The sequence below is a fragment of the Phacochoerus africanus genome, chromosome 3 (assembly GCF_016906955.1).
Source record: "Phacochoerus africanus isolate WHEZ1 chromosome 3, ROS_Pafr_v1, whole genome shotgun sequence".
Lineage (NCBI taxonomy): Eukaryota > Metazoa > Chordata > Mammalia > Artiodactyla > Suidae > Phacochoerus > Phacochoerus africanus.
The window spans coordinates 180,062,435-180,088,878 of record NC_062546.1 but is presented as its reverse complement, the minus strand read 5'-3'; the positions used below and the strand labels follow the sequence as shown (position 1 = coordinate 180,088,878).

Genomic DNA, 26,444 nt, shown 5'->3' with positions numbered 1-26,444 from the left:
ATATAAGAATTATATATTTGTTTCCCATAATTCTTTAAAAATTCTTTGGTCCCATGAGCCCTTCTAGATATGAAAGATTAGAGCAATAAATCCTGATTTGAGGGATTTGCTATAATCTTTTATCTCTTAATATTTACAATATTTTCTGGGTAGGAGGAAGGGATATCTGTGATAAGGTGAATAGGATCTTTGCTGTCATTATTCTCAAATAATTCACTATGAATGAATTATATATCACCTACTTATGGGTGGCATTTTAAAAAATGTTTTGAAAATATGATTTTTCAGCATTAACATAATCATGATATCCAGAGTTCCCATAGAAAAAGGATTATTTGTTAAGCTAATGTTTAGTTTACATGTGTCATTTTGCAAGACCCGGTAGTAATATATAAGCAGAATAGGTACTGAAAGAGACTCATTTTAGGTACAAGAACCTCAATGAAAACAGTAAATTCCTCCAGTCCCAGAATCCGGACAAGGGAGTCATATTGCTTCTAACCTGACATTTTATGAAGACAACAAAGATATTTCTAAGAATAATTCAGTGCAGACTCTGGAATGAGAAGTATAAATTTTACATTGTAATTAGTTTAAATATATACATTAAATAATATGTGAATGCAAAGATATTTTTAGTCATATTTTCCTTCCTTGCGTAACTCAGGGCAGTTGGAGCATCTTTTTCTATGTTTAGTAGATCCTTTTCTACATGTTCACTTCTTTTAGGGAGTTCCTGTTGTGGCTTAGTGGTTAACGAATCCAACTAGGAACCATAAGGTTTCAGGTTTGATCCCTGGCCTCACTCAGTGTTAAGGATCCGGCTTTGCCGTGAGCTGTGGTGTAGTTGGTGTTGTCGTGAGCTGTGGTGTATGTCGCAGATACGGCTCAGATCTGGCATTGCTGTGGCTCTGGTGTAGGCTGGTGGCTACAGCTCTGATTAGACCCCTAGCTTGGGAACCTCCATATGCTGCAGGTGCAGCCCCAGAAAAGACCAAAAAAAAAAAAAAAAAAAGGATAAAGCACTTCTTTTACTAGAGCCCTCATTATTTATAGGTTATTTGCAGCCTCTGGTAATGTGTGGTCCAAAAGCCATGTCAAGTGGCACATTTTTATCAATTAATAGCTAGAAAGAGTTTATCCCTCTAATAAACTTTGCAAAATCACAACTGACACGAGTCTTTGCTCATAAAACTTCTTTTTCCTGAATTCGCTGTGATTCACTGTGTCTTCTCTGATACCCCATCAATGTGACCTTCTATCCTCTGATAAACCAATAGAGATTTACAGTTTTTGTTAAAAAGATCCACTCCCTAGGGGAAGTTGGAGCTAATAGTGAGTTTGTGAGGAAGAATAATAGATATTATAACATATTTTAGACAAATGATTGGTAATATATTCTCTACCCCGATATTTATCATAGTGATATTATTGTGACTAGAAAACTTGATAATTGTTATATACAAGTTAAAAAGATTTTATAAGGAAAGAAACAATTTTACTTTTTAGACTGAATGATGTGAGACAGTATTTATGATCCCTCTTCGGAGAAATCAAAGGGATAACAGCTCAATCATTGCAACAGTGGTTGAAGGAGAATGCGTAAGGACTCTAGGGCAACACTATTCCAAGAAAATGTAAATTTGAAACAAATTTTAACATATACACAATGCATGCCATTGTTGATCTTTAAGTCCTCTTTCACATTCCCAAAAAACGTTTCTCTCTTCAATCCCAAATGTTCAGTGTTTCAGGAATTTCCACTGAGGCTCAGTTTCCAATTCGAATACCAGACCTGAATAGTTTCATTAAGTACTCTCCCTCTTTGTCTCCAACTTTGCTCTTTTAGCATGCTAATTATCAAGGTGATTATTAGTAGCATGTTCATCCCTAAGAACTGTGGATCTGGGACGAGAGAATAAATGGACGACTATGATATTGGGTATTTTATGATTTACTATAAATAAAACCAATGTAATTCAGTAAAATAAATTCTATCCTCCCATTTTGGCTGCTATATATTTATAATGACCTGGAAGGCCAAGTAAAATGTGAAAATTTTTTGAATTCTCAGGAATACGGTGAGGGCATAGGGAGAGATGGCCTCTAGCTTGTAGCCCTTCCTTCATCTAGTTTTATCCAGTATTGTGAGGGGTCTTGCATACAAGTAAATGGACCCACTAGCCCATACATTCAGAATCCATCCACTCTCCCCTTAAATATCTGCACCCATCCTTCCTAGATGTATGCACAGTAGTGGCATTGTCTGTTGTCTGGGGGACAGAAAATAACTGGGAAAGATGATATCACAGGCCCTGCCTAAATACTTGGGACTTTACGGAATGGAATTCTGGGTTCACATGGGTTTGAAGCATGATCTAGAAGTAGGGATTGCGGGCTACTGATGGACATTCCTCTGGACTTGGCAGACTCTCTAGTGGTGGAGGTATGGCAATAAATAGCCAGAGCACTGAGCAAATATTTGTTGATTTCTTACTAAGTACAAGCACTGTTCTGGTCTCATGGGACACATAAGTGCTCAAATTGAGTATATTGATATTGATATTTATATATTTATTTATATTTATATATTGATATATATTGATTGATATATTGATATATCAATATATTGATAAATATTGATATATTGATATTGATAATATATTGATTATCATATGCTAGGAAAGGGACAAAAGACTAAATACTAAATGTAGTAAATACATAAACTATGTAGTTTGCTAAAGGGTGAGAAGTACTATAGAAACAATAAAAATTCGATTGCGGAAAGGCGGAAGGTTTGCCATGTTAGGTAGGTCAAGGAGGGTTAGCCTCAACTGAGAAGGTGAGGTTTGAGCAAAAACTTGAAGGCAGTGGAAAAATCAGCCTAGAAGATAACGAGAGGGAGAGAAGCTCAGGCCCTTCAGAGAACAGGGAGCACCTTGAGGTAGGACAATGCTCAGCATGTTGAAGGAATAACAAAGAGATGAGCAAAAATAGAATAAAGTGAGAAAGGAAGAGAGACAGAAAGAGAAGTCAGAAAAATAATAATGACGAGATTGTATAGTATAGTACCATCCAGTAGAAACAATGAGAGCCATAAAAATGTAACTTTAATTTTTCATGTAGCACAATATAAAAGTACAAAGAAATAGGTGAATCAACTTTAAAAATGCATCTATAGTAAATAAATTTATCTAAAATGTGTCCATTTCAACATGTAATCTTTGAAATCCCCAGTGCATTTTACACTGACAATACATCTTAATTCATACCAGCTGTGTTTCAGTTGCTCAGTAGCCAGACATGACTAGTGATTACTGTACTGGACAGCACAGATACTGAATTTGACTCATTATTGAAAAAACTTTGATTATTACTCTGAGTGATTTGGGAGATGTTTCATTTTTAAGAATTGAAGTGTTATGATTTGATTTCTGTTTTGAAAATATCAGGGCTAGCCTTCACTGACAATATACCATAAGGGATCACCAGCAGAAATAGGGAGATCTATTGAAGTAATCCTGATGAAGAATGATGAGGGTTCACATGACACTAGAGGTTGTCATCGTGGGTGAATTCCTAATCCTTTTAAAGATAGAACAAATAGGATGCACCACATTTGGTATGTGAAGGGGAAGCCAAGAATGCCCCAAGACTTTGGCCTGAAGAGCAGGAAGGAGGGGTTGACCTCAAGGATGAGAAAGACTGCTGGAGGGATTGGGAAGTGCAGTAGGGTTTTAGTCTTGTGTAGGTGTATCTGAGAAATCTATGAGGCATCCGAGTAAAGATGCCAACTATGAGTTTGGAGTTTAGGAGAGAATTTGGAGGTAAAATTTGGAGATCATCAACTTTAAAAATGGGTACTACAAAGGAGTATGAGTAGACAGAGAAAAAGAGAGGGCCAAAGACTGAGCATTTGGACATCTGAAATTAAGAGGTCTAACATAACTTTGAATTGACATTAAATAATATCAAATAACGATTTTCATTAACACTTTTGCGTTATATTTATTTCTGTCATTATGTACATTTGATTAAAAACTATAGCTTTAGCTGAAACCTCAAGCCTTTTTTGAGAATTTTTGCTTTAAAATGTCTCACAAACCTTCAAGAAATTCAATTATATCATAGACAACTACATTTAAACAATAGACAGTAGGAGTTCTCCACTGTGGATCAGCAAGTTAAAGATCCGGTGTTGTATCTGAGGCAGTGTGGGTTCGAACCCTAGCTTGGTGCAGTGGGTTAAGGATCCAGTGTTGTCGCAGCTGTGGAGTAGATCACAGCTGCAGCTCAGATTTTGGCCTGGGAACTTCCATAAGCCAGGAGTGTGGCCGAAAAAGAGAAAAACAAACAACCCATTAGACAGTAAAAATTAAAATTGTGGCTGTAATCAAATCAGAGACCACAATCAGTCTCTAATGCATATTGCGTATATATCTTCCAGAGATATATGTATCTCCCTGAGACACAAACACAATTGTTCTTTGATAACTATAGAATTAAACATTAACATAGCACTTTGAAATCTATCCCATAGTCTAAAAACTCATGCAGCTTTGTTCTATTTATGATAAGCTTACCAGTTTGCTTTTTTTTAAATATAAAGTTTGAATGTATTCTTATTTATAAGGGTTATTTATCCTTACTCATTTTATTCTGTCAAAGAACAAGATCTTTATTCCTTTAATTATATTCAAAGCTCAGGTATGAAGAATGCTTCATACAATGAAAGTCATTATTTTTACTATAAGCATATTTATGACTTTAAAAAATACAACTTATTCTTCATCTGAGATCCTAACCCTTGTGATCTAATCTTGTGTATCAAGCCAATTATTTACAATATGATGTGGAAATTATGTATTCAATTAAAAGCTGAAAACTAGATTTACATACTCATTTTTATTTAAATGACTGCATAAACGTACTGACAGTTTTTAATTGTTTAACATAGGCAATTGTTTATATCTTTTCAGTCTATACGAGAAGTCACAGGCTATGTGTTGGTGGCTCTTAATCAGTTTCGCTACCTGCCTCTGGAGAATTTACGCATTATTCGTGGGACAAAACTTTATGAAGATCGATATGCCTTGGCAATATTCTTAAACTACAGGAAAGATGGAAACTTTGGACTTCAAGAACTTGGACTGAAGAACTTAACAGGTAAGGAAAATATACAAAATAGAAAATATACTCATTAATATACTGTAATAGACACTCTACATGTATGGTTTCTGCAGTGTGCGTTACATTGAGGAATATTTTCGAGTATTGAAATACCTATTGTTTATTCATTTTATGAGAAAGGATGCCCTACGATGTCCTTGCTTTATGTAAAGATAGTGTAAGTGCAGTCTGAAGGATAGCATGGGACTATCTCAGCTGAACAGAAGTACACTCTAAGGAGGTGCTCAGTGACTGAAAACTGAGATATGAAGCAGGCTAAGAATGCTGTGTTTGATGGTCTCAGGTGAACAGCAGACCATATCATCAAATCTCTGCAATGACACTCAAACTCTTACTTTTGTTAGAGGTCAGTATATACACAAACCATTATATCTAGTTCCACTAATTTAGGTTTTGTATAGTCTCTATTTTTGGAAAACATACTACTGTGTTAATTCAGTTTTGATTTCTCTTATTCAGTAACTCACTAAACACCATCAGTAATTATTTCAGAATGCTCTAATATCAGTGATTTTTTTTTTAACCAAAGATTGGAAATAGGTAATTGCTAACAACCTAAAATTGTCATCTTGCTACAAAAAATACTTTTCAGGCATTTGCTTTCTAAGCTGGTCCTTGCAATCCCATTGGCATCTGTTTAGTTCATATGGTTCAGAGTTCACAAAGGCTATGGTGGGAAGATTTTGGTAAAATGACTCTAATCATGAATTGCACCATATGTGTCTGTAATCAAAACATGCTAATTAGTAATTAATTATCTCACAGTGGGAGAAAGGAGTTTAAACTATTAATTTAATATAAATTAATATTTTCCACATATTTTGCATCAAAATATCTGTTGATTTTGTGTGTGTGTGAGTCCGCACAGTGGTGATGTTTCTTGATATTGGAAGATGAAACATTTTGGAAGTATTGCCTTAAAATATTAAGAAACAAATAAGATTAATACTGTCAGGGATTAAAGTTATAGGCTTCTTTTCCTTACAGTGGTCATAGAATATATAGTTTTAAGTCAGGAGTAGCTTCATAGTTATCCAGACATGTGAGCTAAAATTGGGATAGTTTGAATGAAGAAAGGAGTGCTGATTATGTTATTTATTTTGGACATGATTGCTGTAGAATTGATGACATAATGGCAAGTGCAAATTGCTCAGAATTTATAGATCCCTCCATCAACATTTTTACCTTTTTTTCTTCCAAAGACAGCTTTCTATTGAAGAGCAGGATATTTGACTAAATTGCTACTTGCATGGAAATAATGGTAGGAGGAAGAATTTTGGAAATGGAACAGATAGAGAAAAAATGAATGATTGAAATTAGAAATCTAAAAATAACATGATCAAGTTAAAGCTTGCAAAAGAGGCATTGTAGTTCATGATTTTTCTCTGATTATATTAAAGAAATGAATACATTTATTTTCAAATTTTTGTAATACTTGAATTATCTTGTTATTCCACAACATGTGCTCTTTGAAAAATCTTTTCACAGAGAAAATTAGTCTTTAAAGAATTTTATTATTTTCCACATTTAGCATCAGTGCTATTAAAATATTTTAAAAGTCCATTAACCAAGTTATGCCACATTTAAACATACCTTATCTATTGAGTAAGCTTAGACTATGTCTTATGTATGGTTACGACAGTTGTTTAATTTCTTTCATACCAAAATATAACACTTATTTAAGACCTGTTATTCCATAAACTTCCAGAAAGCCTTATGATATTTTCTTGTGTAGCAGTTGAGATGGGTAATTAATAAATGAATAAAATAATGATTTTGGTGTTTAAAACATATACATGTAATTTTCAAGATTTGCTATTAATTTCATTTTTGAATATGAACTAATGAAAAGGTCACTAAAATAAATGGAAAATTTAGACAATTTGGAAAATTTAAATATATACTTAAATTTCAGAATTTTAATGTATATATTAAATATCTATGAAATTTTCCAAATCATCTAAATTTTTGAAAATCCAATTTTGAAAATCAAAAATTCCACAGTAAACATGATTGTATCTGTGTACAAGAATGAGGAAGGAGAGAAAACACCTAACTGTTCAACTGTTCATACAAAGAGGAATTGGGGATACAATTTGCTCTACGCTAATATTTTAAAGAGCTAAGTGTTCTAGGTAAGCTGATTAAAATAGCAAGCAAACATTGCAGTTTTCTTCAGGCAAGATTGTTTATGTGTTTTGAGAAGATTTTTGTTTTATGCTGTCTGTTTATGTGCTATACAAGGCAAGCTGATAAACATTTTTAAAAACTTTGATGTTATATTAAGATTAGGGCTACGAGGGCTGCTCCTAATTTTAGACTTATCTTGTGTAATATGAGGAGAAATAGAAAACCTGCTGAGTAGTCACATACCTCCCTGACTAATTGTGGTAGCAAATTAAACTTTTAATTCAGTTCTTAAGGGACCAGCAGCATGGGTATCACCTCAGTGCTTGTTTTAGGAATGCAAATTCGGAATTGCAGTCTTGGCTCTGAAGGTTAAGAACCCTACTAGCATCCATTAGGATGTGGGTACCATCCAATCCCTGGCCTCCTTCCTCAGTGGGTTAAGGATCTGATGTTGCCTTGAGCTGTGGTGTAGTTTGTAGACTTGGCTCGGATCCTGCGTTGCTGTGGCTGTGGCATGGACTGGCAGCTGCAGCTCCGATTCCACCCCTAGTTGGGGAACTTTCATATGCTGCAAGTGCTGCCCTGAAAAAGAAAAGAAAAGAAAAGAAAAGAAATGTAAATTTTTAGACCTCACTTGAGGTCTTATGGGTGAGAAATCCTGGGGAAGTGGTCCACCAGGAAGTGCTTTAAGGATCCCTCCAATGATCAGAATGAACTATTTGATTGAATGACAAGAAATGTACTTACAGTTGAGGTGAGAATGAAAAGAACACATTAGGAGCCTGGATGGAAACATGTGGGTGGAAAAGAGCTTTGAGATGCTGGGAATAAAGTTTCTTCTGTATCACTGTTTTGTCTAGTGCCAACTTTACATAATGGCAAATACTTACAAGGACAATAACAACTTATTGTGAATTTTCTGTTTAGGCATAATTTTCTCTCTAAGTTTTCATCAAGACAAATAGCTTTTATAAGATAAATAACAAGAACTAGTATTATAACAATGAATTTTGAGATTTAATTTCAAAGCTTTTGATATATACATATTTTGTGTTTCTCCTGAAATCTTTTTTGCTGTGTTAACTTTAGAATAGTATGCCTTTATAACAATACACATGCCTCCTATAAACTCTTTGTGTAAAAGGGATATTTCTTAACATGAGGAATGTTATATGTAAAAGTTAATCATTGGATGCTACTTACATGTATATAAATTAACTCCTCACCTTACACATTCTTATTAATTTAACCTGAAGCTCACCAAAAGATATTCTTTGGACTGTAAACATTACTATAGATCCCACTTAGATACTTTTATTTTGGTCATGCCCAAAGACAAGATAATACTCAAACATATTTCCTGGCTATTGCTGCCACTCACATTTCCCTGGTCCATTATGGGTGAGATGGGGCAGAGTGGAGAAGAGGCAGGTTCCTAGACTAAGAATATGCTACACAATCTAAAGGGGATTGGGGGACTTGTCTTGGCAAGCTCTAGGTGCCCTGTAACACTGGGTCATCCTTTTCTGGTCAGGGGAGAAACCATAGTTTCATCAGTGTGTCCCTTCAGGCATGTAATTATCTCAAGGTCACTGGGAATTACACCACTGCATCAGAGTACAGAACTGGAGACACTTTACTATTACTTCTTCTGTTAAGGTCACTTGCATGTGGCTTTGGTTCTTATTAATTAACCATTCCCAGTGATGATGTTCTGCTAATTTTTTTATCAGCTGCTTCTTAACCAAGTATTCCTATTCAAAATTCAAACTGATATTTAATATATTCACAACCTAATGTTTAAGAGTTCCTATATCTAGTCACCTCTTTGGCCAAAATATAAGGGTTTTTTCATTATTTTGGATATCAAAACTGCTGTTATTCTCTTCCTTCTATAATTTATAAAGTTACTTCATTTGTTAATAATGGTGGACAATATTATACAATTTCATTTATGTATTATAATGTAGATATGAAAAAATTTTTGAAAACTATCTACATATACTTGTGTCTATTCTAGCATTCATGTCTTATTTATAATGATGATGGTCTAAGTACAAATTTAATACATGAATATATTCTCTTTTCTCACAGAATTTCATATTGAATATTTGCATTTTCACTTTATGCATTATAAGAATTATCTTTTGAGTAAGTAAAATGTGAGATGATACAAATATACAATTTACATTTTCCAAATATTAGCCAAATACCCTATGTATTTTTAGATCTGTACATTCACATATTAATGCTTTTAATATTTTATGGTTATTCTAATTGTTCCATTAACTCTGTTCTGAGTTACCTTAATTAGAATATTATTTGATATGGGGACAAAAACAAAAAGAAAACAAAAAGCAAAATGCTTAAGTTAGTTTTGGGAGCCCACAACAGTAATATTAAGGATGTTTTAAATTTACTTAACTCAGATATACTAAAAATGAAATATCTAGTCTAGGAGATACATCTGAACTGATGTAATAGTTGAACGTCATGTTAGAGTTTTACATTCTGCATCATGTGTGCAGTGGCTATGAATTAATATAGTGCCCTGAAGTAATGTAGCACCTTTCAACATACAAATTCCTCAACCCCCTTTGGCATTATCGAGTAATGGTAAAAAACAATCTAATTTTTCTTTTTTTTGTCTTTTTGCCTTTTCTAGGGCCTCTTCCGTGGCATATGGCGGTTTCCAGGCTAGGAGTCTAATTGGAGCTGTAGCTGCCGGCCTGCGCCAGAGCCACAGCAAGGCCAGATCCGAGCTGCAACCTACACCACAGCTCACAGCAATGCCAGATCCTTAACCCACTGAGCAAGGCCAGGGATCGAACCTGCAACTTCATGGTTCCTAGTCGGATTCATTAACCACTGCGCCATGACGGGAACTCCAAAATAATCTAATTTTGAAATGGACAGACCACCTGTAACTGACTCAATGTATGTCAAAGAGCATAGATATGAAATCAGAAAAAAAAAATCTCTATTTAAATGGTTTATCCCCTTAACAGTCCAGATGTCTCACTGAGATTCTTTATTTTTAAAACCAGGAGGAAAATTCCACCTCAGAGTGTTAGTTATAGGCATTAGGAAAATAAAGCAGGGAACGTGTCAACCACAGCACCTTTCACATAGAGGATGCTTAGGAAACCTTAGTTCTATTTCTCTGTATTGTTTTCTTTTTAGCTTTCCTTTGTGTCAACACACTGACAAAACAATTGTACCTGTTTCTGCATATTCAAATAGGTTCCTGTTGCTTCACTGGGGCTTTGAAATGTTTAGACAAAAAGATGCTCCAAGTTTCAGTGTCTCCTCTGATACTACTTCGAAACTACTTGAAGTATAAGGTCTCATTCTCTGGCGGCAAGACGCTTGAGGCTTTTCTTCATCTACACTCAGTCTGATTGCTGCCTTCAGTACTCCACAGCTCTTCCTTCTGCCTTTCAGTGCCTCACCCCCAGCACCTATTGCCCCCCCCTTCATTTCAAATCTCCATCATCATATTTGACCCTTCACTGGCCCTGACATTTGTCTTGACCTAGACAAGAGACGTATTCATTCTAGGTTATTTTTCTGACGCTAGAGTCACTGAGCATTCTGCAACAGCTCTGCGAAAGGTCTTAGTCATGTTTGATTTGGTTCAACTAACCTCGTTCAGGGATCATTGTTAAATACAGTGTTTGACAAAGGTACCACCAATATTTACATAAAAAGAAGCATTCGGCATATTGTGACACCTGCAGGGGGAAAAAAAATGATTCCGAGAATACTCCTAGCTTAAGGTCAATTACTTGGAAAATGATTTGATCAAAACTAACCTATAATGAAAATCCTAAGTGAGAGAATCTAAGAGGAGTGGCACATTCTTATGAAGGTTTCAGTTTTTAGATCAGGTCCACAATTTCTAAAATTGATATTCTAATTAATGTGTTTAAAGAAGACCGTTTGCTTGTCATGTCGGATGGTATATATTAACTAGAAAAAGGAAAGCCATCACACTAAGTTTAAATGTATAAGTAAAACAGAAACACAGTTGAAAGGAAATGCTATGAACACAGGATCAGATAAATTGGCCATTTCAGCAAATTTCTACGACTCGTTCTCATCTTTGGAGAACCGATGTATGAACTTATGGAATTGAATGAAGGTAAAACGGGAGTTTCTCCTTCTCCTGCACCACTGATCAGAGGGGAAGCTATTGCCAGAGAAATAAGACATGGGAAGGGGGATTTCCAGAGACCAGACCCATTCTTTCTCCTCTAGCTATCATGTTTTCAGTCACAGGTACTGAGATAATCTGTTTAGACCATAAAAAGCAACCCTTTGATTTTTGTCCCATTCAGGGTTCCTGAATAGGCCTCATTCTCTGAACTACATTCTTTTCAATCCTTATAGCATCCTACAAAAAATTGGGAGAAACCTAGCATCTCAGGAAAATTCCCTTCTTTGAGACTTTAAACTCTTATCTTCATGCATTCTTGTCCCTAAGATACATCAAGATCTGTTATGTTCCCTTCCCTAAGAGAAAGCACGGATATCCTAAGAAAACATGTAAGGTCCACAAACGACTTTGTTAGACCTCATTTGTTGAGAAAGCATGCTTGTTTGCTTACGATATTTGAAAAATGGAGGAAAATCTTTGCTCTTCAGGGTTCAAAATGCAGTAAGAGAAAATGATTTGTTGTCACCACGAGTCCATGATTTCACTCTGAGGAAAGCCATAAAGATATGAGAATACCTACCACTTTGCCTTCGCTGCACAGCATTAGCTTTGTAGACACTGCAGCCACTCAGCTGAAAAGAGTTGGCAGATTCTCTGCCTCATTTCCAGTCACCAAGAAACACTGGGGCCAGGATCATCCTGATTTCCTGGAATCAAATCAGAACTCTGGAAGCAGTGAGTAATATTTGGGGACAACCGGAAACTGTATTTTAGAGAGAATTTTGTTTGTTCTAAAGAATTTTAGAGAGAATAAAGAATCTTTTGACAAGGCGTTTAGTAAGAGAGGAAACCTCAAGCTTGGTAGAGCCCAAAACTTTCCATCAGAGGTGAAATGAGGCTCTGTGTTGTTCTTTTCCCTACTAACCAAAGGCATGATAATTATCCCATATTGTTATAGAGTTTTAAACTTTACAAAATGCTTTAAAATTCCTTTCTTTGTTTCACACATAGCTCCTTAATAGTGATCTTGAAAGTATCTTTATTGTAATTTTATTCTTAAGGAAACAAGACTTAAAGATCTGTGGTTCATAAGGGACCTTATTCTAGAATCTTGATCTATTTTTCGTCTCTTCCTATTGTGCTGTTCTTAAGAAATATTTAGGACAGTTTCTCCAGGTAAGGCCATAATCAGCAAAATATTAGAATGGCTATAAACATAATCAATCCAAACTTTAAACAGAAGACATTAAGTTTGTATTTTAGAAAGAACATTCTGATTTTAATTATGTAATACTTGAATATATTATGAATCTGCGTGTGGGAAATGGTATGTTGACAATAAAATACAAACAGAATGACAATAGTATAAATACTGGATTTGATTTAAAAGTATCTGATCTATTAACTACTGTATAGCTGCTGACATCCTACTACAGCCTTTTAAAAATTGAAGTTACTGAATTCTCAGTCATAACTCATAAACGTTTATTAGTAGACTCCATTTTACTGGTAAAAGTTTAGGATACTTTTGAAAAGTGATGTTAATTCAAATATTTGTTTGCTCTGATTGTTCCACTTGTATGTTTAAGACATTGTACTGAGATAGAAACTATTCCAAATTATCTCTACATTCCTGTCTTCTCTCAGTAAATATTATGTTTCTGACAAATATTTACTCACAACCGCAATGTGAAAGCATTGGGATATGATTTTACCATTATTTTATTTTTGTATTGAAGTATCTCTGTGAGGTTAAGAGCCTCCATGTTAATGTTTTACCTTCTAAAGAAACACTGTCCCATAGAACTTTCTTCGATGATAGAAATATTCAATCTGTGCTCTATAATTGAGTAGCCATCAGCCAAATGTGTGGCTACTGAGAGCTTGAAAGGTGGCTAATGTGATGAAGGGAATTAATTTCTACTTTTATATAATTTAATCCATTTATATTTAAATAGCCACATGTGTTTAATAGCAATCATATTAGTTAGTGAAGCATTAAAAACATATTTTACTGAATTCAATTCAGGAAGCAATGATATTTTCAAGCATGGAGAATCAGAACACAGGCTCTGGATCCAAGTAACCTCCATTCAAATCCTTTTGAGGCAAGTTATTCAAATTTCTAAGCTTCGGTCTTCTCATCTTCAAGCGAGTATAATGAGAACACTAAGTTTGTAAGACAGTTGTGAAAGTTGAATTATAAAATACATATAGCTTCACTTGCTTAGAGTACATCCAAAAATAAATATTGCTTAATTTAACCATAAAAATTATATAGTATAAAATGTATTTGCTAATAATGAATGTTATTCATTATCATCGGAAAAAATAATGCTTTTGTTAAGAATAATAGAAGCAATTTACTTTATAGAATTATTGAAAGCATGTTCGACTTACCTAATCAAATTGTAAAATTTAAAGTACGTCATTTATCCAGCTGCATGCAAAGCAATGAAACTAGAACACACCCTCACACCATGCACAAAAATAAACTCCAAATGGCTGAAAGACTTAAATATACGACAGGACACCATCAAACTCCTAGAAGAAAACATAGGCAAAACACTCTCTGACATCAACATCATGAATATTTTCTCAGGTCAGTCTCCCAAAGCAATAGAAATTAGAGCAAAAATAAACCCATGGGACCTCATCAAACTGAAAAGCTTTTGCACAGCAAAGGAAACCCAAAAGAAAACAAAAAGACAACTTACAGAATGGGAGAAAATAGTTTCAAATGATGCAACCGACAAGGGCTTAATCTCTAGAATATACAAACACCTTATACAACCCAACAGCAAAAAAGTTAATCAATCAATGGAAAAATGGGCAAAAGACCTGAATAAACATTTCTCCAAAGAAGATATACAGATGGCCAACAAACACATGAAAAAATGCTCAACATCACTGGTTATAAGAGAAATGCAAATCAAAACTACCATGAGATACCACCTCACACCAGTCAGAATGGCCATCATTCATAAATCCACAAATAACAAGTGCTGGAGGGGCTGCGGAAAAAAGGGAACCCTCCTGCACTGTTGGTGGGAATAGAAACTGGTACAGCCACTATGGAGAACAGTTTGGAGATACCTTAGAAATCTATCCATAGAACTTCCATATGACCCCACAATCCCACTCTTGGGCATCTATCCGGACAAAACTCTACTTAAAAGAGACACGTGCACCCGCATGTTCATTGCAGCCCTATTCACAATAGCCAAGACATGGAAACAACCCAAATGTCCATCGACAGATGATTGGATTCGGAAGAGGTGGTATATATACACAATGGAATACTACTCAGCCATAAAAAAGAATGGCATAATGCCATTTGCAGCAACATGGATGGAGCTAGAGAATCTCATACTGAGTGAAATGAGCCAGAAAGACAAAGACAAATACCATATGATATCACTTATAACTGGAATCTAATATCCAGCACAAATGAATATCTCCTTAGAAAAGAAAATCATGGACTTGGAGAAGAGACTTGTGGCTGCCTGATGGGAGGGGGAGGGAGTGGGAGGGATCGGGAACTTGGGCTTAGCAGACACAACTTAGAACAGATTTACAAGGAGATGCTGCTGAATAGCATTGAGAACTTTGTCTAGATACTCATGTTGCAACAGAAGAAAGGCTGGGGGAAAAAATGTAATTATAATGTATACATGTAAGGATAACCTGACCCCCTTGCTGTACAGTGGGAAAATAAAAAAAAAAAAAAGAAAGAAAGAAAAAAAAATAGAACTTATCTCCCAGGCTATTCTGAGGAGTCAATGAGTGACTCTGTGTGAAATACCTAGACCCTTCTTGGCCTCGTAAGCACACAGTAAGTGTCACCTTAAAAAAAAAATAAGTAAAAAAAAAATAAAGTACGTCATTTATCGACTTCCTGTTGAGGCTCAGCATGTTAAGAACCTGGCATAGTTCCATGAGGGCAGATTCCATCCCTGGCCTTGCTGAGTGGATTAAGGATCTGGCATTGCCACAGCTGCCACGTAGGTCACAGATGCAGCACAGATCCAGTGTTGCTGTGGCATAGGCCGGCAGCAGTAACTTCAACCTGACCCCTAGCCTAGGAACTTCCATATGCTGCAGGTGTGGCTATAAAAAGAAAAAAGAAAAAAAAAATTATAATGCTAAACTCTATGGAAGATTCTTGGTATAATAACAAAGTCATCAGTGTAATAAATACAAATCATATAATATTAACATTAAAAAATTTTTAAAATTATGTCATTTATGATTTAGTGTCTGACCCTATTATATTTGAGTAATCCAGTTCTTGATGCCATGCATTATTTCTTAATGTGCTTTAAGCTGCTAGTAATCATGACGTAGGGTTTCTGTTTGTCAGAAATCTGACTTCTTAAAAATGAGAGTTTTGGAGTTCCTGCTATGGCATAGTGGTTAGGAACATGACTGCAGTGGCTCAGGTCACTGCAGATGTGTGGGTTCAGTCCCCAGCCTGGCACAGTGGGTTAAAGGATCTGGTGTTGTCACAGCTATGGCTTGGATTTAATCTCTGGCCTGGGAACCTCCATAGGCTGTGGATACAGCCATAAAAATTGAAATAAATAAACAAAATAAAAAAAAGAGCTTCACTCTTACTTCAGTTATAAATAGGTCACAAAATTATTTTTTTAAAGTTTAATTTAATTTTTAATTGAAGAATAGTTGATTTATAATATTCAGATATACAGCAAAGTGATTCAGTAGTTATATACATGATTCTTTTACATTACAGGTTATTACAAAATATTGAACAGATTTCCTTGTGCTATGCAGTAGGCCCTTGTTATTTATCTATTTTATATATAGTAGTGTGTTTCTGTTAATCCCAAATTCCTAATTTATCCCCTCCCCCTCCATTTTGATAACTATAAGCTTGTTTTCTATGCGTATCTATTTCTGTTTTGTAAATAAGTTCATTTGTATCATTTTTTTAGGTTCCACATATAAATGATATTGTATGATATCTGTCTTTGTCTCCTAAGTCTGTTTCTTAAATATCTTCAATGAAATAGTTATGGACTAGAAAACTATGATTTTTATAGCAGAGAAGCTATATTGAAAAGTCTGTTGAGAATTATATCTGTCAAAGACAATGGCCATGTCTTTAGGATTGTCCAGTTTATCTTAAAAGTTTATCTTCATATCATAATATTTAATAAGTAACAAAGGAAACTAAAATGTTTTATCAAATATATATTTATGACATATCATCAAGTATAAATCACCATCAAATGTAAAAAAATATTTTTGGTCATTTTTTGCAAGAACACTAAAAGAATGAAAAAGTATGATCCCAGCATAAATGTAAAAGACGGCATGATAAATCAAGATCTTAGTGATATTAAACATGAAAAATGTATGCATTTTAGAATTTATAAACTATAGTAATAGGTAAAGAGAATAGAGATACAACAAACCTCTTCTTATTTTCTTGAATCATAGTGCAATAGCTGCTCTTGTAACGGTACAACTGTTTACTGTAGAAGTATTTGACACAGTTGCAATAGGAATAACCAATATTTCATAAATGATGGATGTCATTTTCCCTTTATCTATATCTATCAGGTAATAGATAAATGTGAATTTGCATGGCTCAATACCTTTTGATGTAATAAATGTTACCAACCAGGAAGTTTGAATTATTATTATTTTTTCCCTTCTTAGATTTAGCTGATTTATTGGCTCTATGGGTGAAAGAGAAAACAATAAATTCTCAGGTTAAAAAAAAAATCATTTTTTCTAGGAATGTCTCTTAAAATTTGTTCTCTTAATACATGTAAGCTAGATCTAAGGATTATTATAGGATATCAGAGAGAAAAGAAGTTCTTTTCACTTGTTTTTTCTTTACCAGTCTACCTGGAAATTCAGTACAATGCTTTTCTCTGCCATGCTAGACCTTATGTCTTTTTCCTTCCTCCCATCTTTAATACTTTATGGCCATTTTGTGAAGTTTATTCTGTACTTTCTAGCTATAATTCTATTGTAAGCTAAGTCAAATTGTTTTGGTTATTAAATCATAAAAAAATAACAATTTTGAGGAATATTGTAGGGAAAAGTGAAAAAAAAAAAAAGATGAGCCCTAGCCTTTTTCTTCTTTCTTTGACCATTCAGTTTACTAAATTTCATTTGCTCTGTGATGCAAGTTAGAAGTTTGATTTTGTGGTATCAGTGATGTGGAAAAAAGCTGGTATCAGAAAGAACATTTTTGATTTTCAATCATTATGAAATAAAGGGACATCATATTTTAATTAGATTTTTTTTTCTTCTTTTTAAGGCTGCACCTGTGGCATATGGAAGTTCCCAGACTAGGGGTCAAATTGGAGCTGCAGCTGCTAGCCTACACCACAGCCACAGCCACAGCCAGGCTGGATCTGAGCCACATCTGGCAACCTGTGCTGCAGCAGCACCAGATCATTAACCCCCTGAGCAAGGCCAGGGATCAAACCCATATCCTCATAGACACTGTGTCCGATTCTTACCCTGCTAAGTTACAACAGGAACTTCCTTAATTAGATGTTTTTAATGACATATTTAATGAACACATTCTGGCAACCAGTGACAAAATATGTATTTTAATTTTAGTGGTGCCCAAATTATCTAAAAACTCTGTTTTAATGTTAGTGGGGTGGTTCTGTATTGTGTAGAATTATACATCTGGTGATGTCTCATCAAGAATCCTAGTATACATTCTGCTAGTTTTTAAAAACTATCATTTCACTAAATTTCTTTTAGTTTTTGTGCCTTTTGTTTTAACTATATCTGCCCTTTGTAGAATAATAAATCTAGAAAAATATCTGTTTGGCAAAATAGATCCACTATTACTATTACTAATAAAGCCAGTAGTAGTAGTAGTAATTAATCCTTAATTAATAGGCTGGAATAGGACTTGCCTTCGTGGCTCAGTGGAAACGAATCCAACTAGGAACCATGATGTTGCGGCTTTGATCCCTGGCCTCGCTCAGCGGGTTAAGGATCCGGCATTGCTGTGAGCTGTGGTGTAGGTCGCAGATGTGGCTCGGATCTGGTGTTGCTGTGGCTGTGGTGTCAGCCAACGGCTGCAGCTCTGAGCCACCCCCTAGCCTGGGAACCTCAGTCCATAGGCTGCAGGTGCGGCCCTAAAATAGACAAAAAAAAAAAAAAAAAAAAAGCTGGCATAAATTACTAGTTTGCAAATGCTGTCTCTCTTCATCCTTATAATGATACCAATTTGTAGATTACTGTGGTTATTTCCATTTTGAAGATAAAGAAATGATAGTTTTCAAATATTAAGCATAGAGCATGCAATAATTTAATGGACTTCAGATCTGAAGCCAGGTACTATAATTCCAGATTTTCCTTTTATTACCATGCTACAAAGATCCTGAGAAGGGAGGAGGACACATGATGCTGAAATTTTATCATCTTCTGGTAGGTCTGGATGAATTGAGAATCTATGAAATTACTCATAGGGCTCAGGTCGTACTCCTCAAAGAAAGTCTTTCTTTTTTATTTCTTAACGAGGTTTTGCTTAATGGAGATACTTAAGAAGTTAAATGATTATAAAAGAGATACATATTGCACAAGTGGATTGAATTATTTCTTATGACGTTTCTTTTTGCAGGCTATTTAGGTTTATTTCAATAGATACTAGAAGCTAAAATGGTGGGTGTACTAACAGAATTCAATGAAATGCCCTAATTGGGAATTTTTCTCATCTGTTTTTAATTAACACTAGTATTCAAAAAGCACAGATAAATAACTGTATTTGGTATGTGTTTTACTTTGTTTTGATTTAGCTCTAGAAGTTGTTAGGTCAGGATAAATTTTTTGGCCCTTGTCTTAGTGTGGTGTTCCTTCTACCATACTCTTCCAGAAATTATTTTATTCAAGGTATTGGAGAAAGGGAGGTAAAAATTTAAAGATTTTATTAAAATGTATTTCAATTTATATGTGCTTAGGTGTGACTTCTCATTCACCAAGGAGAAGAAAATTCAACAAAATTAATTTTGGAGTCCATGTGTGTAATCTATATTCACCAACTATTTACAAAATGCTATAAAATTTGATATGCATTTTATAGTGTCATTAAAAGAATACTCTTTAGTATGTTTTGCAAGGAAAAGATAAAAAGATAATGAAGTAGTTAGTACTTGGCATACCTTATAGATATATCTTTTATATTACACAGGTAGAAAAATTAAATGAAGGGAAGCAGCCTCTGTCATTTCTGTCACTTTTCACATACTGAATGTGGCTGGATTTCACACCTATGCATTACATTGTCATTTCATGTAGTTAGAAATTACATGTCATAATGATGAATCTTTGTAATTAAAATTGTATCATGCTTCAAATGCAGGCCTATGGTGCTCAGGGAAAGGGGTGAATTAAGAATTAGTGTCTTGGCTCAAGTGCCTCTTAAAAATTAAGAAAATCTAATTATCATTTGTGTAAAATAAATATATCAGAGGTCACAGAATAGGTTATCAACTCCTTTGTGGTTTTATTGAAGATTATCTGCATAATTTAAGTAGCTATCCAATTGTTTTATGTATTTAATATGTATTACTGTGGCAGTGACTTCTTTATTACATTTGGCTGATTATTAAATATAAAATATTAAAAAATATTTAAAACTGAATAGACTTGGTTGAGCCATTTCATGTCAATTTTGATGTCTGATTTAAATTTCAATCAGGGAGTGATTTAGTGTATCTTTTCAGTTCATTTACCTTTAATCCATTAAAACATGACTTAGAGATATTTAATACTGTAGGCTTTGAAACATTTTCCTTCTGAATCACAAAATCTTAGCTTTTTAAGGAGAGGATAAAGAGTACTATATAATTCTCAAATTAATAAAAATTAAAAGTCCAAAAATAGTGTTTCTAAATTCCATATGTATAGATATCCATGAAATTATGACCCCCAAAATTGTTTTTGTTCTGTAAATATTTAAGATCATAATTACAGTTTATAAATTTGAAAAAGTCTTTTGAACAAGATGTAATAAAATCAGTGGGATATAAAGAAGAAGTTGAAAATACGTATATTAGAGCCAACTCTGTTGCCATTTATAGTTCTCGGATAAGAACTTTACCCATTAAAAAAAAATGTAAAACAATCACAGAGAATTTCGTAGATTCGTAGTATCTAAAACATACTGAGATTTGGTCATAGAGTTAGGAATAGTTATGGAGAGGATAAACTAATAAAAACAGGGTTTAGAAGTAGAATGATTGAAAGATTCTTGATCCAGAAATATAACTTTTGCCTGATAATATTGATTTTATGATCAAAATTATAATCTAGGTGTTCCCATTGTGGCTCAGCCATTAAAAACCCAACATAGCGTCTGTGAGGATGCCAATTCAATCCCTAGCCTCACTCAGTGGATTGAGGATAGGGTGTTGCCTTCGGCTGTGATGCAGGCCTGCAACTGCAGCTCTGATTTGACCCCTAGCACACAAAATTCCATATGCCATACCTGTGGCTATGAAAAAATGAACTAGAATAAAATCTAATCTATGTCTTAATGAGAAGGTCTGTCTCTAGATTATGAGGATATTTCCAGCATATTCTATTCCAGTTCCAGCAGCACGAAATAGTAAAACAAGCCTGATTTTTGAAACCTGGAAACATTGAAATTTCGTACTAGCACTGCAACTAGCAAGGAAAATATCAAAATCATTTAAGCGCTGTGCCTGCTTCTTCGTCTGAAATGTGAATTGACTGAAAAAAACACAGGCAAACTGTCTAGCACAATGATTAGGACAAAATCTATGTTGGTTCCCTTACTGTTTTCTCCTTTTTTACATAGTTCTCAATGGAGTGGTAGTATTTAAGAGTATTTATTTCTTAGTTAATCCTTGCCACATCTGTGTGATGTGTTCTGTGTTCTTTATTGACAGAAGTTTTTGATTTTAGCGAAGCCTCACCTCACTAGCAAACCGAAGATTCATATTCTCTTCCCATTTGTACCTTAGCTATTTCACCTAATACCTCTTGCACTGAAAGAAGAATTGTCTTTGTTTTTGTTTGTTTATAATTTTCTTTCTTTTCTGTTTCTTTTAATCACCTTATAATACCTACCTGCTGCCTATAGTCCCTGGAAAGATTCTAAGGCAAAGTGTAAGTCACATTTTCTTAGTGTTTAATTTCCTTCCTTAGAACAAGTGAGGGCATGATACTAACACTTCCAAATCAGCAGAGAATTATACTGTATTTTTGCTTTCTGAACACTTGGGAATTGAAGTTCATTAAAGTGCAACTCCATGTGGGTATCTAGGGAGTTTATTAGTGTTTAATTGTTCATTGTCTATTTATTTCCTGGCATAAACATAACAATGTGTTGTAGTAATAGTATCCACATGCCTTTGAATTATGTGTTATTAAAGGTTTTAGTAAATTGTTTTATTTCCCTGCTAAGTTTGTAAAACTTCAGGAAAACCATGACAGCAGTAACAACAAAAAACATGGATGACTTCAAAAGAAAAAGAACATAAGCTGAGCAACAAAACCAATTTAGTTGGTTTCTAAATTCTTAGTTTCAGCCAAGGTTTCCCAGTAGTGCCAAGACAATCCTATTCATTTTTGTTATTTTCTTAATTTCTTAGTTCCTCTCAAAGTACTCAAATGTCTCTGCTGGGTTGAGCTACCAATTCAGCTAAGAATTTGTCTCCTCAGAGATTTGTTTTATACTGTATCTGAAACTTATTAATCATTGCTTCCTTTTAAATCCCCATTACACAAGGAAGAATGGGATTTGAATACCCAGATATCTCATGCCTAGTTTAAATAAGCAGAAACAATACAAAATATACTTTTCACTTCTTCCCACTTACTGAACTTGCAATAAGGATATTTTGATAACTTATTTTAAATAGGTAAGATCTATTTTAAAAGATATTTTCTGTAGTTTTTAAAAATAATTAAAACACCTATTTATTGTTTGCTTGAATGCTTGAATATCTAAAGAAAGGGCAGGCTAGTGCTGATAATGTTTTGAGGAGGTCAATTACTATAGCCCTGCTGGGGCTCTCTGTCAGTGTGTGAAACAGAAGTGAACCATGTGCTGTCAAAACAGTGGAGATGTGAGACCACTGCAGAGAGGCAGCACGGTTTCCAGACTCAGTGACTACATGAAGCTCAGGGGTTATGTTCTAAATTTAAAATCATTGCTCTAAGATAAAGGCTTAGGAAAGGCATCTGAATAGCATTTCACATGTTTGTAGACTGAGCTCATATGTTTGTAAGTATATTTTAACCCGTAAGGTAGAATAATCAGCAGTTTAGACCACTGATTGCATAGAACCATTGTAAGTTTCCAGTATAGTTATTTTTTTCTATATGCAAAACCAGGGTTTTATAGAAAGCAAATAATGACCATGCCATTCTTGATTGCATGACAGGAAGGCATACTTGGCAATTATTTCCATTTCTTTTCTTCAGCTCTTTGAATCCTGGGACTTAAGAGAAAAATTAAAAATTGTGATATATAAAACATTATCCTTTATGTTAGGTTACAGAATCGGCTTTATGTAAAATAATTATAATAATAAATTTGTACAAGTGAACAAGGAATATCTATTTCAAAGTCTTAAAAGAAAAATAAACACAGACATATACCAGAACTAATCAAAAGGCAAATTTGAAGACCAGAGAGAGGCATAGAAAAATAGGCTTATAAATAGATAATAGAAAAAGAGAAACTATATGTAGATAAAGATCTAAATAGATATCATCTATATTATATCTCATATCTCATATAAATATAAAATATGTATGTATGCATGTATATTAATGTATATACATGCATATGCATACATGTATTGATATGTACATATAGTTTCTAACTGTGATTAACAATAATGCATATTGTGGTATTGACACATATCCAAGGTTTACATGATCAACTAGTCATAATCCTACTTTTCTAATCATGTTCTGAGACAATATTTGGCTTCCAAACACTCATTTTCATATGAAATTAATTTTATAGAAAGCAGTATGGAGCTCAGCAGACTGAATGGCAAATGAGTAATTCATATGTGTTTATATCTTTCAATATGGCACTGAAACCTTTTGTGTGTCATGGGAAATGTGCCCACAGGCTGAAATGAATGTACAAAGGCATCACATGGGGAGAACATGCTGGAGGGGTTTTATTTGATGTTTTCAAACTGCTTTAGGGTCTGTCTTGCAAGAACCCTTTTGGTTTTCTTTTTTTCTCCCCCCCCTTTTCTTCTTATGTTTTAGAACACATGGCTTCCTTTTGAAATACCCTGCCAAAAGAAAAGAGTAAATTAGAAATAAACTATGTAAGCGTATTCTCCTCTCTGTCTCTACTCTCCCTCCCTCTCTAGCACACAAACGTCTATCTTTTCTTTCACACCACACACACAACCCCCCCCCCACACATACTTATTCTGAAGATAAACATTCAGCTTCTGTGTGTGTATCTACAGAGATAGCTGCCACAGTCAGCAGTCAAGATTTGTGAAATCACATACCCAGAATTTGAGATCACAAACTGTATTAACTGAGGGCTAAAGTTAATGAGAAAAATGGCACTGAATTGAATACCTATTACATGCACCTAACTTTTCTTTTTGTTTGTTTATGTGTTTATTTATTTAAAGCTCTTAGAAGATTGACATTTTTCTCCCACTGAAGGAGTACAATTAAAAGTGCTTTCTCCCTTGTTCTCTTAACCTAAATAATCAGTTTGAAACCAGGCTTCCAGCCACCCCAAATTTACATCTAGGGCACTGTAGATTAGAAGGAAGTGCTAAATGTCTTCCATATGCCATGTAAAGCCAATCTGTATTTTAAAAACTTAACCCAAAATTGAAAATTTCTGTGATTCAAATAATTACTTGCTTGCTAGACAAACATAGGTTTGATGTTATACTAATATCATTTTCTTATCATGAGCCCTTCATTATTAACTCTTAAACTAAAGCTAGACAATCATGGGAAACTTAATATAACTTTATTCCTAATATTGAGCTTGCAAAGGATGAATACGTCTTGAAGGCTTGGGTAAGAGTCATGCTCTTTTTCCTCCCAGGAAGAAAGCATGCTGTTAAACCTCTGTTTGCACACAGAAGGGTTTCTTTAGAAGAGTTTATGTTGCTCTATGGTTTAGAAGTCAGAGCTCTCTTACCAGAGGTAGCCCCCAGGCTGGCATTTGATAACAATGAACAAACAGGTGCCTTCCTCTGGTTTTCACATTTCAGGCTTCACCATGTGACAATGATAGTTGTATCCCCTAGGGTGGCTGTGAAGGGGTTGGCTCTGCTGAGAACAAACCCATCCTTTATAAAAGGTTACAATTACTATTCTCAGGTAAAATTCAAAAATATAATTCTACATACAGATGAAATTCAGGGCATGAAATTTAACAAGTTTTTTTTTTTTTTCACTCTGGAGGCAAAGTTCTCCGTGAAATTTAACAAATCATCAGGGCCATGCCTTAGTGAATCTTACTTGCTGCTATTGGCATTGTGTGTATATTCTAGGTGTGTGACCCATATTAAATGTTGTTTTTGAACAGACCTGTTCCTGAATTTCGGGAGGATAGAAAAAATTTCAGATTCTCCTTCTTATCTGAGTGCCTTAGAATTAAATGATAAATGAGTGTCACTGATATACAGCTATATGCATTATAAAAAAGATTAAATCATTTTTAATCAAATTACATTGTAAATACTATTAGAGAATGCGTAGCAATATTATTTTTAGTATACATGTAAGTACTTAAGTTTGCATAATAAATACTATTGTATTTTGCCAACAGTTATGCTGATTAAGTAGCATTTGCATTCTGTACAACTAATATTCTACTGGTGGAAGAGACCAACTCTCTTAATTTACAGATAAGGAAAATCAAACGACCAATCATTGAACTGAGGCCTAGAGGGGAAAAATGACTTTTTAAAGGGCATATAGATAGAGCCATGAGTAGAGCATGATTATTTTGATCTTTGCCTCATGGTTTTATTCTCCTCAGTCTCCAGTCTACATTCTACACGGGTGCTTCCCTGAATCTAAAGGTAATATGGTTGTCATGCTATTTTTTTTTTTTTTGCTTGAAGGCATTTGTTGATGTACAGTTAGATAATTGTCTCCGTTTACTTTAGAATCTCATTAATTATATAAATAGGATAATAGATAAATCAGTCTCCTTATTTCAGAAGCCAAAAGTGAAAACAAATATCCTTTCCATTGTTTTGGTGGTGGTATAATGACTTTATGTTCTGAGAAATCTAGTGCTTATTTCTTCTAATTAATGAAATGATAATATATATATATTTAATGTACAGAACATATCCACATTATATTTAAATTTTTCACACTAACAAGCCATCTCTTTTAACTTATTAAAAACATTATATCTATGGACAGGAATTTGTTTTAACTAACCACAATGTACTTTAACCAATAAGTTGCTGTCTCTACCTACCCTGCCTTCTGCTATTCTGTCATCTAGAATATAAACCTATAAATAAGTGTAGCACTTATTTTAAGAGGTAAAATTTAGTCAAGTCCTACTTATAGTCATTTACAATTATATAATGAAACAAAAAATCACCACTATTAAAATTTTGTATCCCATTTAGCTCAAAGTCCATGTTCTTGTAAAGAAAGTAGTTTGACTTTCTCATGTGTGCCTTATGAAATTTTACTCATTATACTAGAGTCATGGCCAATGCTTGTAGGTAGCAAAGTCATAGATTAATATCACATTGAATCAATATAACCTAGGATAGAACAGCTTCAGTTTATATATAAACTTAATAAGCAATGACTAAGGGAGTGGATGAGGAAATGTCTAGTACACTTGTCAAAGGGGATAACTGGGTTAGATAATGATATAAGGGGCCCTCATGGAGCAAAATGAGGGTATCAGTTACCTGGGCATGAACTTGGATTGATTTGGGGGAATGTGTTCCAAAATAAA

General features: G+C 34.3%; 1 protein-coding gene across 1 annotated transcript in view; it reads left to right on the top strand.

The window, feature by feature from the left end:
- The window catches only part of ERBB4 (erb-b2 receptor tyrosine kinase 4), a 1,133,324-nt gene that overhangs the window by 593,540 nt on the left and 513,340 nt on the right, over positions 1-26,444 (top strand). The window contains exon 3 of the mRNA XM_047773400.1: positions 4,980-5,166. Coding sequence (XP_047629356.1) covers positions 4,980-5,166 — 187 coding nt within the window. The remainder of the gene's footprint in view (positions 1-4,979; positions 5,167-26,444) is intronic.